Below are 18123 nucleotides of genomic sequence, written 5' to 3' on the forward strand. Positions count from 1 at the left end.
TCTCAGACTTTCTGCATTCTTCATTCATAAGTGCATTCAGAAACCATCTGATTCGGGGTCTGGGACTGTTTTGCTCTTTTTATAGGAAACAGCAGCATTTGCACTAAACTCCTCGCTTATGTCCAAGCCTCATTAGCTGTTATTTTTGTAGGATTATTGACAAATTTACAAAATAAACAACTGCTAAATTATTTGAATTGTGAGGTTAAAAAAATGTTACTTTGACTAGATAAAAACTGAAGAGTCCATCTTCAGATAAGCGTTCTGTGTCATTATCCACAAATTAAGACAACTGTGGAACAATGGTGAACATTCCCAGGAGTGGCCATCCTACCACAAAAAGCACTGTAGGCCTCCTTTGCCTCACGACTCAGCAATAACTCAAATGTGACAGGTTACATGGGAAAACCACTGCTGACCAAAAAGAACAGGACAGCTTGTCTCACATTTGCTAAAAAAACCCCATCTCTGTGATTCCCCAAACCTTTGGGAAAATATTCTGTGGACAGAAGTTGAAATCCCGTTACATGTGGCATAAAACTAACGCTCAAAACATCTTCATATAACGGTCAAGCATGGTGGTGGTGGTGCGATAGTTGGGGGCTGCTTTGATGCTTCAGAAGCTGGATAATTTGCTGTAATTGATGGAAACGTGAAATATGCTCTCAACCAGAAAATCCTGAAGGAGAATGACCGACCATCAGTATATGCCCCGATCCTAAATACACCAGCTCTTTTCCCTTAAAACTGCACTTTGCTAACCATCCCATATATATATATATATATATAGATAGATATATTTGAAGTATGTTAATATCAATTAAGCCATTCATTTTCCGCTGCTTATCCAATCACAGTGGCTGCTAGAGCCTAAAAGATCTAAACATACATGTTCACTTTTCCTCAATCAATTTAGATTATTCTGTGAGTAAATGTGAAACTGAATGGAAATGCCTGAAAATGCAAAATTACACCAGCAACGTCTTTTTCACTGTCTGATCACATTTAGCTCAGAAATCGATAACCGTGGACGTCTGGTGTTTGGTAGGGCTGCTCACAGACACAATAATGTCCGCCTTTCTGCAATTCAAAAACCCTCCAAATCACCGAGGACTCTCGAATATGTGATTACATTAAAATTTTACCGATGAACTCTGTCGAGAAAAAATAAGCACAGACCGATGGCGTCTGCCCGCTGCTTGTCTCTCAGCCTCTGTTGCATTCACATCTTTCACAGGCTAAAGTGCTTCAGTCATTCATGAAAATTGCTGGAGCGAGATGTGAGGGAGAGGAAGGAAAGTGGGAGGTGGGAGCTGCGACCAAAAAAAAAAAAGAAGCTTTCTCACTACCCTCCATTCATTATTCTTCCATTGTGTATCTCACTGTATGCATTTTCTGTCCTCTGTCATCCTCATCACTTCTCCACCTTTCCCTCCATCTTTTTGTCACTGCTGCTTGTAATTCTTCTTTTTTTGGGGGGGGGACTAGGGAGGAGGAAGAGTGGTGAGTTACCATGGCAACAGCAAGCTGGCTGAGAGCTACCTGTTCTCTGGCATAGGAGGAGGAGGAGGAGGGAAAAAAGCAAGAGACGGAGTGTAAAAGAGACAGAGGGATGGTGACAAGTTGGATAAGTCTGACGATATCTTATTTTTTTCTCATTTTATCCAAATCTGATAACAAGACCAAAACAAATCAGTGAGAAGCCCTGAGAACAGCTGTTTTACATGCATCCAAATGGCCTTTTCTGACTTATTCTGTTGTGTAGTTGAGCTTCATTTGCGTCTAAAACAAATAACTGGGCCGCACCTTTGCACAGGGTGACACCATAATTCATTACTGCTAATGAGAGCACAGCAGTTTATATGGCTCAACCCGAAATACACTACAAAAAATGTGTATGCATACTCTGCAAAAAATAGTACCCGAGAAGCATGCTATTTACCCCTGTTGGGGCACTGCTTGCTAAACCTGATCCTGTTCATTTAATGAAACCACAGACAGGCTTGATGGAAGGAAAAGAAGGAAAACAGAAGGAGAAACGTCAGTCTTATACTCAAAGTTCTTTGCTCTTCCTCTCGGTGTGAAGGAAGTGAATACCCACCAAGTACAACGCCACAGGCATGCATCATTATACCTGACCTTCTCCTCCTCTACACAGTGGGTGAGGTGAGGTGGGTGAGGAGAAATGGAGAAAGAGATATTTAACTATAGATGGATATGCGCAAGAAGGAGGAGAGAGGCATCCAGTGACGAAGCAGTTGCTATGCCAAAAAACCAGGAGGACCACACATGCATGCAAAGACACATACACACACACAAACGTAGGGAAAGTAAACAAGGAGGAGGCTGAGTGGAAGCAGGAGTGTCAGAACGATGTTGCTGAGGGTGACCACAGCATACTAACAGCTCTGACAGCACACACACACACACACACACACACACACACACACACACAGGCAATGCACACAAGCAGAGCTGACTGCCAGAGATGGGCGAGCGCGATAGAGAATGTGATCATAGGAAGAAATTGTCCTCGATGTCAAGTCTTGTTTCTGCAGCATTTTCTCCCTCAAAGCTACAGGGAATCTGTCCACATCGTGCAGCGTCACCTGAGTTGTGGCTTCTGGCATTAACATGCGAGCTGATGCTGAAGCTTTCCCACTGTTTTTAATAACACTCTGCATCTGTTCTCTTCTCAAATCACTCCCAATTATTTCTTCATGACCTAAAGAGAATTTAATAAGGGGCTGGGGGTGAAACGTCTTCACCCGGTGATCTTATGCCATGGATTCTCTCGGCGCTTCACCGGAAGACTTCACCTGAAAATGTTTCCTTACACCTGTGTTATGAAATGGCTTTGTCTATGCCAATCTCATGAGTCAAGGAATCAAGTTTAATGTGTGGACTGGATGTGGTGCAATTACATTTCCAAAAGGTGACTGATGTTTCCCATGCTGAGTACCTTACATCAGCTGTAGGAACACAACAAGCTTTTAACTCTGAATTATCGAAAGAGCAAGCCCGGCATGAGGCACACACACGGTGCTGTGCAAAACTCTCAAACCACTCCTGATTTCTTGAAAATCTTTTGTTCCCAAGCAGCCAGAGTGTCAAGATCCTGGGTCACTGAGTTTTTAGACTTTACAGTTTGGTTTTATTTTTAACATCTTCCAGTGATTCTTAGTTTGTGCTGTTATTTGCCTTGAGTTTTCCTTTTCCTTATTTCTCACTAATATTTTTGGTATATTGCTCTTTATGTATTTTCTCAGTTAGTTAATTCATGTCTGTGTTTTCATGTTTAGTCATCTCATTTCACTTCCTGTCTTATTTTGGCCATTGTTTGTCCTCTGTGCCTGATGTTCAGTTTTACTTCCCCTCGTCTTGTTTCCTTGATTGTCTGCACCTGTGTTGTTCCCCTCAGGTGTGATCACATACTTGTGTAGCTTCAGTTTTCCCTTTTTCTTTGTTGGTGGGTTATTTAATTCTGTTTCCCATCAGTTTGTTTTCCTGCTTTTCCCTGGACTCCCAGGGTTGCCATTATCACCTGTTGGACTCTTTTGGACTGTAGCACATGACTGGTCTGTATTTGGGAGTCCACTGCCACACTCTTCAACATCACAAAGACTGTCTTGTAAATTTTTTTAAAGTGGTCCTGAGCAATAGTTTTCCAGGACTAAAACGATCTATAGCAGATAAACAGTATCTGGAAGTTTTGTCCTTAAGAAATGGGAAAAAGATCCAGTAAAGACCTGCCACGGGAGCTGGGAGATTTATCTAGTCTTTCAGCTGATCACTGGACCCTCATCAGAAATGGTCTCAGTTGAAGGGTGGCTGTCAAGAAACCATTTTTAAGGAAGGGAAACATGGAGAAAAGACTGAGGTAAGAAAATTACACAAGAACTGGACTTGTGTAATTTCATTGACAACAAATCTTATGGAGTGATGCAATCCATATTTAAAACCTTTACTTCCAATTATCGTCTGTATGCATGGAGCAGGTCAGGAGAGAGGTGCAACAAGCGAGAGTCTGCAGCCATGTATAAAACATGGTGGAGGCTCTGTCATGGTTGCATTTCAGCCAGTCGTGTTGGAGAGGTTGTCATAACTAATTGAATTATGAATGCTGTCATGGACTCGCCTCCCCTTTTTAGATGGTTTGGACATGTGCAAAGGAGAGATAGTGGGTATCCTGGACAAAGCATTTTGAGTATGGAGTTGCCATTTGGAAAAATACAGATGACCAGAGAGGAGGGGTAGGGTGAGATGGAGGAATATGATCCACTGTGGCAAGACAAGACACTATGAGGACTGTCAAAGACGACCATGCACCATGTGGAAGAGGTATCTGCCAAATTTGTTGAGCAAGATTAATATTAGCACTGTTTTTCAGCCTGGAGCTTCTTCTTTGGAGGAAGACAAGATTGTGTTGCTTTTCCAGCACGCATTTAATACACAACCACAAAGAAGCTAAAGCCAAATTGGACTGATGTGACCTCCAAAGGGATGAAAATTCAGATTTACCGCATGTTGTAGCTTTCCTTGAGTCTGATTTGCCATGACTCTCACTTTTACAGCTGTCACACAACTCCTTCGAGAACAGCACAGGTGACAGTGAAGGCCCTCACAAAGCCAGGACTCTAAAACCAACAGTGTTGCTGTTTTACTGCTCACAGAAACCATCTTTATTTGGAGATAAAATCATTTCTATTCTCAACATGACAGGAGCCATCTGAAAGCTGCCAAATGATCATTCATTTCCAATAGAATCTCATATTCAGGCTTAATCTATTTAATTTTGAATTATTTTTCAGTGAAATTTCATATTGAAGTCATAAATTCTAATAAATGCGAAAAAGGCTCAAAGGCACCTGGCTGCACCAATCAACAAGCATCTCGGCACATCTCTCATCAGCCCAGATAATTAACCTCAGTCTAACCCCTCTACTCAATAAGCATCTGACATCTTCGACAAGGCTCCAACTAATGGCATTTTCCATTATTATATGATTATTTGACTAACAGGTATGCTTAGGGGTGTCTATCTTCCATCTATGGCTCAAAGTTGAGTTTTCGAGTTGGCTAAATGACAACCAGAACCCCAAAGATGCTCAATGCTCACATTTGAGAAGTTGAAACTAAAGTATGTTTGCCTTTTTTTTTTTTTTTAAATGAATGACCCAAACTCTGCTGATTATGAATCACGAATCACTTGAGCGCTTCTTTAAAATGAGCACAACTTGAGCTGTTGACCATCTCACAGCTGGACTGGAAACATTACCACTTATTCACAGACTGGATGCCAATCGTCTCTGTGTTTACACGTACCCATTAAAACACAGCAAACTCTTTTTACTTTGATGGCTCGGGATCACTCTGGTCCAGCCAATGAAACATTCATGTGTTCCCTCAGAGGTACTGTAGCTGTGCCAGTCCAAAAACTTCTAAGAAAGATCAAGGAAGTATCACACTTTCTATGCTGACTTTGTCCGCAATTTTCATGCAGCACTACCTCTGTAATGCTGTCGCCATGAAAACATCCTGGAGGCTCAGCTGACTCAGATGCATGTGTCAGAGTAATGACTTTCAATCAGTTGCATACACTCACCTTTCCTGTCAGTTCACCACAGTGTTGTTGAGAAACACAGCAAGAAATAGACTTCAGAAATACTCCCATTGCCTTATAAGTGCACCTTCACATTGCAGTTTCAACAAAATTCTTAATTTGTAAATTTATTTGGTCATTTAAGACTGCATCAAATATACTGACAGCATTAGCAATTGTAACCACACCTGATCTTAGACTATTTTGGGCATTTCACTTTTGTACCTGTGACGTCGAGTGGTAAGAAGTGTGCCGGTGTGCGTCTTCCCAGGTGCCAGCGAGGTTTTTCGGCGACTGGCGGTCCAGTAGTGGCCGACGTGGCAGTACTGCTGCTACTGTTGTTACTGCTCCAGCCTAGAGGGGGCCGGTCTGAGCTGCAGGGGGATGGAGACGGGGATGGAGATAGGTCGGTAACAGACCTCAGACCAAACACAGAGGAGGTGGTTTCATCTTCGTAGAGCTGCTTTGATGCTGGCTGCAAGAAGAAGCAGAAAGGGAAAACCGCTATGTCATCAAATAGTGATGCACAGTTTGATATACTGAAGTCGAGAATGGTTGAAAGGGTCTGATTTCCCCAGGAAGATATAACCTTTTAGAAAGTACTGTCGAAAGTATTTTTACGTCTTGATTTCTTAGTTTTTTACATATTTGACACTTTAAAAAGCCCTTTTACCCACTCTCTTTCTTATTTTTGAATCATGAACTTCTTTAGATGTTGTTCTGGGTTCATTTGTGACCTCCTGGATGAGTCGTCCATGTTCTTTTGGATTGATTTTGGCAGAATTATCACTTATTTTTAGTTGGGTTATGTTTGTTTAGCATTAAAACATGCCATATAGGTGTTAAACCTTGGTTATTTGGATGGACGTGCAGATGAAAGATCAGTATTTGATCAAAATTGTTCTGACAGCTCGAAAGAAAGCGATTGCAAGAACTGGTGTTCTATTATTTAGCTTCATGTTCAAACTAAATAATAAAAAAGCTATTTAAAAAATAAAACATGCCACATAACATGGAAAAAAACAAAGAAATCAGAAAGGGGGCAAATACTCTTTTTTAGTACTGTAAATATAAATATGGAGCCGGCATATTTATTTATTCATCCATTTATTAACCACTTGTTACTGGTTCTCATAATCACCTTTATGAACAGTAGGGCTGTATCTACTGTGGAATTATGGGCTGAAAAAAATCGTATATTATATTACATACAGTACCAGTCAAAATGCTGGACATGTTCAAATTACATCACACTACCTTCGAACAGTTAGTCGCTATAAGCTGATGTAATGAAATAGATAAATGCAACTGTGAGTAGATGTCACATCATTTGGCAATAAGCTTACATCAGTCAACAATGCCAATATGTTCAGACACTATATTTGTGCATCCTTCATAAATGACTGCTAGCTTTTACATTTACACGTCCAGGAGTTAAAGTGAAATAGATATGTATTCATTTGGAGGTGTGAAATTAAAGTCTCATAAACTTGTTTTTACTCTGTTTGGTCGAGCAACCTGACAACATGTTACTAGGCAGGTAGTGTAAAGTTGACCTGTTCATTACATGATGAACTTTGTATGAATCCCAGCTCAAAATAATCCTTATTTGTCACGAGGTGTGACTGGGTGTAGCTCTTCAGCTCATCCATTGTTTTAGGCCAACTTTATTCTGATTGGTTGCCTCTGTTTAATGGAAGGCTTGAATACATGGCTAAATAATGGTTACTCGTTTTCATACAAATTGAATGTTGGAGGCTAAAGGCTTTACTTTTTAATAAAAACAAAACAAAACGTGAGTGTTTCTCATGTAGAAAAAAAAAATCATAGATTCTGCACTCAGTGAGATTATTTGAAAAATGTTTCAGGCTACCTACAGAGTAAAAGAAAATCTAACATGCTGCTTGAAATCCAAATAATTTTAGTCAGTTTCTTTAGTGAAATCCAAAATATTGTCTTCCCCTTCAGTCATGGTAATGCATCCTGAGATCCAATGGTTCAAATCTAATTTCCTCACTACAAGATCTCCATTTCTCTCATATTGTACTCTCAAACTCTTTAAAAGTTATTGTTCTCATTTTCTGCCCAAGCTGTTTTGAAAATTAGCCAATAAAGCCCTTTTCCCCTTTAAACTGCTGTTACTGGCTCAAACACACAAGAAAAACAAAATAACCTCAGAATTCAATTTGCAGTAAAAATCAATAGAACCAAAATCCTATAGGAGTCCAGACAGCCGGCGGAGGTCATCTACTCATCAACCTCCTCCAAAATTAAATGTTTTGTCCCCTTTAAGCAACTTCAATGCCTGTAAGAGGAAGGATCAGTAGGGTAGATAAGCAGACAGCAGGGTTACAAAACAGAGAACGAGAGAAAATGCTGTCTCATTTTCACCTGTCTCATAAAACTGAGAGAGCTAATGCAGAGGAGCGACAGAAGTGAATCTGAAGTGAGTTAGAAACATAAAAAAGAAAAACATTGATTTGACGTGATTAGCTGACAGGGACGGAAACTGACAGAGCAGCAGAGACACTGTTCGTTCTGTCCCTGATGGCAACAGGAAGGTGCAATCCCAGCTGTGAGGGAACGGGCATCTGTCAACTGTCTGCCATTAGATCTACAGTATCAGGCATCTCTGCCCTTAAGCAAGGCAATGAAACTGTCGAGGCTGCTGCAATGCAGGAAACACTCCAGTCTATCCTCCGCCTCGTGAGAGACGTAAAGCTATCTCGTGGGAATCTGCCATTCTCTAATTGAAATTAGCCCAAACAGAGAGAAAGGCATTAAGTTAAGAGAGCTCTTTAGCAGCTCGCTGAAGGAATATTGCGTCAGTCGGTGTGCAGGAAATGTGCAGCCATCTTGCAGTAAAATCACGGTGGGAGTTCAATGAGCTGGGGAAATAGACTGAGAAGTACTAATGGAAAAGGGAAAGAGTGAAAAGAGAGAGGCTCTATGTATAGCTGTAGCCTGTTTGACAAATTGTGATCATAGATTATCATTGAGACACCCTGAAGCAATTTAACATCTATGTTTGCATTCCCTTTCTCGCCTTCAAAAATCAGTCAGTAAGTCCTCAATGTGCAGGCGCCGCTGACAAGAAAGCACTTACGTCACATGCTATTTTGATTTCTTAGCGAGTGCTAATGATACTTCCATCTGGAAGACACTAAATGGTTTGGCATTTGTTTGTAGAAACCTGCTGAGAGTGTGAAAAGGACGATGACTAATCCTGAGAAATCTGAATGAGGGGGCGGGATATACTGTGCAACAGTTCTCGGATAATTCGGCTTCATGGGAAAAAAATAAAGGGATGATGACAACAGCAGTGAAGCATTTTGTCACAACACAACTTTTAGCTGTAAAACCGTCTGATATGCCGAAGCAGTAATTTGTTGGAATAGTGCATTGTGTCGCCGATTTGCTGAATTAAGCTGTCCAACGGCCAATTAGAAGACATGCTCATTCCGAACTTCAAGTTACAATCATTAATAGAAAAGGATGGAGTCTTTATTATCAGTCCTCATTGAGCGGAGCAAATCTGCATCAGTGATCAGTCAAGTACAAACAACGCGCAGAAGTTCAAATAATACAGACGCAATACACACACAAGCACAGACATGTAAATGTGAACAGAGACACAGCAATTAGAAGATGCCAAACGCAGACTGAGTTTCCATTTGGCATGTCATACTATAACAAAAAGAGAAATTAAAGACTTTTAGGAGCCTTAATGCCACTAATGGCTAAAACATAAAAACGGGATGGCAACCTATGTTCAACTAGGAAAAACTAGTGGTTGTTCAGGAACTGCATTGAATTTTTTTGTTGCCAGTGAATGATTGCAAGCATTTGCGACAGTGGCTGTCAGCCCGTGGGCACACCCTGATTCCAATCAGTCACAACCTTGGAAAGAGTTTCATCCCATCCAAAGGTGACGATACAACCAATCATTTGCCAGATATTTAGGAGACCTGTTGTATACAGTATACTGTATACAACAGGTCGAAATATCAGCTACCAAGTTGCGTCAATAACTTGTGTGGACATTCAGGACAACTGTGTAGATCCATAAGAGAAATTTGGTCAACGTGACAAATTTTGTTGGACAAATCTATTCTATAAGTACGTCTTGCTGATACTATGTCTACTATGTCTTCTCTACAGCAAAGCTTCTGCATGAAGCTCAGTACAGGACTGGCCTATTGCTTCTTTAGCTAATAACGTTAATCATTTTATTACGCTACCATGTATCTTCCATCTAAGGCCCGCAGACTGTATAAAAGATGGATATAGCTGCTGTGAACTTTTAGTTTTTGAGGTCCTACTATGAAGAAGTTGTTATTTTTCTGTTTGAATGTTGAGGGTTCGGGATCATTTACCCACAAGTCTCTAAAAAACCAGGAGCTTTTTACAAGCAAAGGTATCACCCCTGCTGGTGAGAAGAAGACTGCATTGGCTTCCCATTTCACATTCAGAAACTACAATATTTATACTGCCTTTGCTTGGGTCATTGGCCTTATTATGGATCTTACTCAGATAGGAACTGTCAAAATTTGACACTCCCTTAGCAGGACAATACTACAGAAGAACATGACAAAAAGGCTCCCAGTCTGATCAAGCATGCACAGATGTGCTGTCTGATGAATGGAGGCTCTATCCTGCAACCCAAAGGACATAAAGACTCCACTGCCAAAGTACTGGTGCAGGCTCAGAACACCACCAGAGGTGCCATGTCCATACCCCAGCAGCTAGCTGTTTTGGCAGCATGAAGAAAAACCTACACACACTTATGTAGGTGGTTTTAACGTTGTGGCTAATCTGCACATCTCAGATCTTGCACCACAAAGCTAACTCCCAGAGCAACAACAAAAGGTCCTGCATAAAAAGCACAACCCCAGAAAGAAAAAACAATAAACTAAATAAAAAGCTGTTGCTAGAAAAACGCTCACCATTTCCATATTTTGAAAAAATCTTGAGGATTACAATTTTATTTATAGCCGCACTCTCAAGGTCGATAAATCAAATTAAAATGATGATTCCAGTGAGCATGAAATGGCAAGATACACAAGATTTAATCAAAGGAATGGGCTTTTGTGGGATATTGTATCGAGGATGATCGAAAAATAATGAAATGGAGAAAAGAGATAGATTTATACTGCCTATAATTTTATTGTAAAGGGGGAAGAGCCTTTAAAATGAGGCAGGTAACATAAAATGAATATCAAGCACTGATTGGAAACAATAAAGAAATAATAAAGAGTGCAAACAGGACCACAAAAGGGCAGATGGAGTCGGGTGGAGTAGGTTAGCAGGAGTTTAGCGGGAATGTGAAGTCTGGTGTCTTGCTGTTCTGAGAGAAAAACGAAGATGATAAGTGAAGTGGACACAGTGTATGTGTGTGTGTGTCTGTGTGTGTGCATTTAGCAGAAGCAGGATGAAGTCAGGTTTCACAGGTTTAAGAGGTGGAAAAAAGAGTGAGTTTAAAATAGGAAAGGTGGAGATTATTTATTGCATTTGCTTGTTAAAGATGTGCAGCTTCAAATAGCTGCATATAAAATCTGAGCTTGGGTGTTTGTTCAGCAGAGAGGTGACATTTTGGTGTGACGGAGCCTCCTGATCAAATAAGATGGGTGTAAACATGAGCCTGCATGCGTGCGTCTGTGTGTGTTTACCAGAAAGATGAAGTCGGGCCTCTTGTTGTTGAGGGAGATGGGCGATCGGCTGAGGGAGGTGGACGTGTCGTCGGAGCTCTGTGAGGACGGATGCCGGAAAGTCTGACCGGTCAGCTTGGTGTCGTACAACTGCTCCTCAAACTCTGAAAACACAGAAGAGCAAAAATAACAAAAAGATATAAATGCATGCATAAACTTGCTTTCTGCTGCATGCATGCATGCATGCAACTAAACTAAATCTTATTTGCATGGTTGAAAGTGGAGATCAGGAAAGGCTGCTGCTTTGCATCAACCTGCAATCTCCCTCCTGTGACTCCTGGTTCAACTTGTGCCTTAAATGACTCCTTCAGTTTGTATTTAATCCTCCCAAGGGCTCCATCCCTTCCTCTTCTTTCATTTATTCCTTCTCCAAAACTCTCTTTCTTTGTGTTACACGCACTCTCTCGCAGTCTACCTCCAAATATCAGACTGATTCTCCCTCTCCGGCAGCTCCCTCAGGCCATTGTAAACAGATTCCTAACCCCCACCTCCCCCCTTTTTCTCTTGGTGCACACACACACACACACACGCTCCCCCTTTCAGCTATTCCTTTACCCCAAAACACACTCCCCATGTTTCACTCAGCTCTCTAACACACACACAGACACACACCCCCACAGACACTGAGCAGCTTTAGAGAAACAGCAGTGTCAGTGAGGTGAAAAAAGCTTGGAGTTGAACTTCCCGGAACAATATGGATTCCTTCCTGGTGATGTATGGTTGCCTAGCAATATAAGGAAGCAGATGACAACAAGCTAGAAAGAATAAATGGTGAAATATTTGTCTCAAGAATGAATGTTGTGTATAAGATAAATAAACTAAGGTTTAAATTGGGAGAAACAAAGTTGTTTTCAGGATTTCAGGCTCTTTATGAAAGATGTTAGCCTCAGTTACGAAGATCAAAAGACCGGTCATTCATCTCTGATCGCGAGGGCAAAGTGTGTATCCCCGGTTGATGACTTCTCCAAAACGTCACCTTTAAAGCAATAGCTGTGCATTACCAGCATATTTCAAAAGTCTGAAGTTTTGCACTGTGGTGAATGATCACTTCTTCCAGTTTACATTGTGCATTTCACAACTATTTTGCAATCTTTTACAGGCAAGTGATCAAAACAATTGCTAGAAGGTTTTGGGTGCAGCACTCTATACCTGTTTGTTCTACCAGTTTCACCTAGCAGTTGCCATCAACCGCAAGCAACCACTTCACAACTGGTCATGGAATACACACTTTTCCCCAGAGGCCTATGGTGGCCAGCTCGCCGACCAGTCTCTACACCTGTGCGACCACATTTAGACATATGGCGAGCTAGCTGGGTGAGCAAGATGAATTGATAGACCGATCCAGATCTGTACGTTATATGGACAAACTCAGATCAGTCATAAGTGGCATTATTGTAAAGTCGACGTGTTTAGAAACCACAGCAACTACTGGGGCGCATAGTGTGTAAAAGTCACCAACACTCTCCTCACTCTGTAACTGCAGAGCTCCTCTGCCATCTGCACAAAATCTGCACCAGGAGCTTGATGGCATTGATTTCCATGGCCAAGTAGCTCCAGTAGGTGCAACATGTAGGAAGATCAGTCTACTCATTTGTGCTGAGTAATAACAAAAACTAAGCACAAACTTCTTGTATATTTTGTACGATTCAATACAAATTAGTCAGTAAAATGTACAGTTGTAATCAAAGAACAATAAAAGCTATGAAGGCCTGAACTATTGTTTGTTTCAGCCTATAAATGTTAATTTCTACTGTAAAGTTGGACATTTTTTCTTCTAAGAAGCACAAATTATGTCTTGGCTCAACCCCTAAAGTCTAAACTTTCATCCGTCAGCTCAGTGTCTTGAATTTGAAGGCTCACAACTTTTAGTTTCTGTTCCACTCTCATCAGCACTTCCAATTGCAAAAGGCAGCTGTTTCCCAGCACCAAACAGCAGACAAATTAGCATCTAATTAGCAAAGTATTTAACAAGACTAATACCACTGTATAAGAAAATAGAAGGAATTGAGGCTTTTTAAATTATCATTGTTTGTGTGGAATATCCTGAGTGTCCTCAGGCTGCTTATCTACCTCCATCTAAATAGTCTTCCATATGGTAAAGTAGTAGACCTTGCAGGGTGATGGGATCTGTTTTTATGACTTTCTAATGGCTGCTGCACAACTTTCATGCCTGGTAAACTCATTTAAACACGCGAGCGGTTCACCGTAAAGTTTAGCAGGTGTCAGATTTAAGTGAGCGCCGCAACGTGGGAGTGTTTGGAGTCGGGAATATAGAGTTGTGAATAGAAATTAATATACAGCAGCACAACCACAAAACACAAGAAAGATAATGATGTGTTTTTGTGCGAGGGTAGGCAGTCCACCCACAGATTTAGTGCAGTTTTTTAATGGCATTTGGGATCATTGATGTTGACATCTTCCTTCTGCTGGAATAAAAAGTGCCAGCAGCAGAAAACTGTGTATGATCTCACTTATTCTAAGTGCAATTATGGCTCTAAACATCAGAGGAAACGGGACACACACACACACACACACACAGCAAACATTTATAACCTTCAGCGTGGATTAAGATGATGCAGTAATGTATGTCAGCTGTCATTTTAAGCTCAGATAAAGGAGTACTTTGAAAGTTACTCTGATGAGTTTGAAGGGCTTTATAAACTCAAAGATAGTAGATATTATTTCAACTGAAGTGAAACCATCACAATGAAAAACTGCAGAAACAAGGCTTCTACGAGATCAGACTCATGAGTGTGACACTGAACACATTTTCCAACATATGCTGTCAATTATTCTCTTTTATCGTACGCGGGAAATCTTTCAAAAGGGAAACAATTGGGAAAAATGAGACACTGGAGAACTAAGAAGAGAGAAAAGAGAACAGGAAAATGCTCAGGAATGATAAAAGCTGCTTAGGTGGCTGAGAAGCTGGAGAGTTTAAGATGTATGAGGTTGCAAATTCTTTTCTGTTTAAGTAAAGTTGAAAAAAACACGGGATCCGATTAAACAACCTGCCTTCTCTCAGCCCGAGGCTAGCATTCCTGCCCAGACTGACCAACTTAATCTGGTTGGTATTAATGCTCCTATGTGGTCTGTCTCATTAATCCCAATAAGCATCATGCGCACACTTGCTAACTCAAAAGCAATTTGAGAAACATTACTACTACATGACTCCTATTAATTTCTGTGCTGCTGTTGCAAAAATGTCCCTTTTTTTTTTAAACAGGTGCACTTAAATGTCCCTGTCTCTGCTACATACATGTTTTTTTTTTAATCCAGCTCTCTCATTTTTAGCATTATAGCGTCTATTGAGACAATAATAAACATAGGAAACAACAATAAACACAGAAACTGACTATCACTATCAGCACTTGTGATCCCACTGGTGATGTCACTGCACATATCCCAGATTGCCACCATTACATTACTACTGTTATGTATGTAATGTAACGTTGTATTGGTTTTATTGCCTGTGGCATCCTGCAGTTAGAGACTAGTTAAAGAGGGACCTCTGAAAAATGTCACACACAGTTTGTTACCTTTGCCAAAGATCTTGTAGCTGCTGTGATGAACCGATAGAGAGGAACAGACAAAACCTGACTTTTGCTCATTGCATCATTCACAGAACCTGCGGCTCATGACGCTGTAATAAAAAAATAATGAGCCAAGTCATTTTCACACAGTTTTTCATTTTTTTATCGACTCCTGGTGATCCTAGAAATAGGACAGGATTCCTCTACAGAGATTTACAGATGTGGGTAAAAGGGGAGACGATGTGCTGCAGATGATGCTCAACAGGAAAGCAGACAAAGTCATCAAAGCAGACCTTTTTCTTAAGAATCTGCTGTAGTGGAATATTTATTCATTCTTTCTCTAAACTGAAAGCATTTTGAAATTATTTGATATTATTATATTGAAATATGAGGGAGACTCCTGCTGGCAGATGCATGCATCCCAGCAATGGTGAAACTCGTCACATAGAGAGGATTTATCAGAACCTCTTGACAGCAAATATAGGGAATTGTAACATTCATAATATACATATCAGAACTTTTTGTTTGACATAAATGCTAATGATGTCTTGATAAATTGGCCTGTTCGCTGGATTTGCTAATTCCTCTGAAAGCTATTAGACGCTTCACTTTGTAAGTGCTTGCTTTTGCAGTTTGTTTTCATATAGAGGCCTATTACAAACCCCGGCGCTCATGATAGAAAACTGTCGATTTTGCAGTGTTAAAAATAATTGATTCAAAATCGCCCGGCTGCTGCATGCAAAAACAGCAGGATCAGCTGGTTAGTAAACAGCGAGCAGAAGCCAAAACTTATCCAGCTGCAGTGGCCCAACGAAGTGAGGTGTCAGCAAGAGTCCGAAGATACAGAGTGATAAAGCAGAGTAAAAGGGAGAGAAGGAAGAGCTGCAGGGAAGGAGAAGCAGATAACAGAGGAAGAAAAGGATACGAGATAAGATAGGCAAGGAAGCAGGGAAGGAAAATGAGGGGAAAAGAAGCAGAGGTAACTTTTTAAGAGATAGAACAAAAAAGGGGGGAAGTGAAGGTGAAAAGAACTGAGAAGAGAAAGTATAGATATGAGAGAATAAAATGAGAAAGCATTGAGAAGGAGGACAATGCAGGAAGCAGTAAATAGTTCAGGAAGAACTATATGTCAAACAACAGAGGAGGAGAAGCAGTGAAAATGCAGAAAAAGATGTAGGGGGTGGCAGAAAAAGAAGGTAAAAGGTGTGTAGTCGAGACAGTGGAAGGAGACGTGATCGAGAAATGGCACAATGCTGAAAATCAGAGACCGAAAAAGACGAAGTAGGTGGAGAAAAAGAACAGAGTGGAAGAAGAGGAGGAAGGGAATTCACACCAATGAGGCCCAATCTGTCAAAACTAACAGCCTTAACAGGGAGGGAGAAAGATGCTGGCAGAGTTGAGCCAGTACCGAAGGGTGGGAGATTGAAAGATAAAAATAGGATCCGGCATCCTTCTGATTTATCTAACATCCAAATCCATTTAGGTTTAACTTGTTCCTGCAGAACAAATAGACGATATGGCTTCCTGACCTTTTAACTTAGTGTAATTTATATACTGACTGGGCACTTTGTTATGTGCATCTGTTCAACTGCTCATTAATGCAAACATAATCAGCCAATCACATGTCAGAAACTTGATGCAGTTGGACATGTAGACAAACTGAGCATCAGAATGGAGAACTGTGGCATGGAGACAGGCAGGTCTGAGTATTTCAAAAACTGATGTTCTACTGGGATTTTTCTCCACAACCATCTCTAGTTTCAGAGAATTTAAAGAGAGTTTAGGGAGAATGGAAATAACAACTCATTACAATCAAGGTATGCAGAAGAGCATCTCTGAATCTGACGCAGACGGGCTACAGCAGCAGAAGACCACACATAGTGCCTTTCTTGTCAGCTAAGAACAGGCGACTGAAGCTACAATTCACACAAGCGCCACAAAAACTGGACAAGAGATGGCCCAGTCTAATGAGTTTCAATTTCTGCTGCAACTTTCAGATGGCAGGGTCAGAATTTGTGACAAGCAACTTGAAAACATGGATCCATCCTGCCTTGTTTCAGGTTTTCAGGATGTTGGTGGTTCAATGGTGTGGAGGATAACTACTCACACTTGGGCCCCTTAGTATCAATAGTGCATTATTTAAAACTCACAGCCTACCTAAGTATTGCTGCTGACCATGCCTTTCGTTTATGACTACAGCGTACCCATCTTCCAATTGTAGATGTATGTTTTAGTTTTACTTTGGTCTTTGCTTTATTTTCCAAACTTAGAGGTGTGTTTCCAACCAATCTGCCCAACTGGCACCAGTTTCTGGCCATTGTGGAGAGCTTATGACAATATCCTCAAAATCTCTGCAAGCTAACTTGGTAAATCACAGATTAAATAAGTGAAATCCTAGTATTTTATCTCAGTGTTATTTATTAGCACTAATTAGCAGGTATCAATCGGTAGGATGCATTTATATATTTCGTAGCTTCCTAACTAAGCTCGCTGACATTAACATTACCATTTAACAGTTTACTCCTCTTCACCAAACCGTCTGGTTCCAAAAAACCCAAGATACATCAAAGAAATATGATCACAAAGATAAAATAAAAATAAACTAAACTACATTTCTTTGACTATCACCAAGAGTTTACATGCAGAATAAGATTGATTACCTTGCAAACTTCCTTAAACCTACACCATCACTTTCATTTGTGTAACGCTTGAATGGAAAACCTTTGCTTCTAACAATATTCTCCCAAGCAGCATTGCAACTTTTACTCACTTTAAGGCTGACACTTTCTCCAGCACTTTCCACTGTACATTTTAAATGACCTCACTAGTAGCAACATAGAAATCAAGTAAACATTAAGAGTTTGAAAACTGACCGAGAGAGGTCAAATCCAAAAGGCAGAAGCACTAAAACAGAAGAGGAGGGAAGTTAAACAGCTGCTGTATATCCATGCTTCAGATAGCAGCCGGGCTCCGCTGCAACGACTGCAGCTCGGATACATGACTGCAGGGAACTGTGGTGGGAAAACGAGGGAGGGGGAGGAGGGATGCTATTGGCGTTTGGGGTGCAAAGGTATGCCGGTCACTCCCACTCTTGCATACACACACAGAGAGTGGTTAAGAGCATCTTACCCCACCCCCTTCCTCTGTCCAGACAAGCAGGCCATGCACTCATGCATCACTAACTTGTACATTGTGTGTGTTTGCATGTGTGTGTGTGTGTGTGTGTGAGAGAGAAAGAGTATCTTTCAGGCAGGTGCCTATAAGTATCTTCTACGAGCGT

General features: G+C 40.8%; 1 protein-coding gene across 2 annotated transcripts in view; it reads right to left on the reverse strand.

Moving 5' to 3' along the window:
* nhsl2 (NHS-like 2) overlaps positions 1 to 18123 on the reverse strand; it is a 100213-nt gene that overhangs the window by 20427 nt on the left and 61663 nt on the right. For both annotated transcript variants that reach the window (XM_026162568.2, XM_026162569.2), the window contains exons 3-4: positions 11272 to 11414; positions 5828 to 6077 (exon numbers count right to left, since the gene is read on the reverse strand). In XM_026162568.2, coding sequence (XP_026018353.2) covers positions 5828 to 6077; positions 11272 to 11414 — 393 coding nt within the window. The remainder of the gene's footprint in view (positions 1 to 5827; positions 6078 to 11271; positions 11415 to 18123) is intronic.

This window comes from Astatotilapia calliptera, chromosome 3 (assembly GCF_964374335.1).
Source record: "Astatotilapia calliptera chromosome 3, fAstCal68.1, whole genome shotgun sequence".
NCBI classification, from domain to species: domain Eukaryota; kingdom Metazoa; phylum Chordata; class Actinopteri; order Cichliformes; family Cichlidae; genus Astatotilapia; species Astatotilapia calliptera.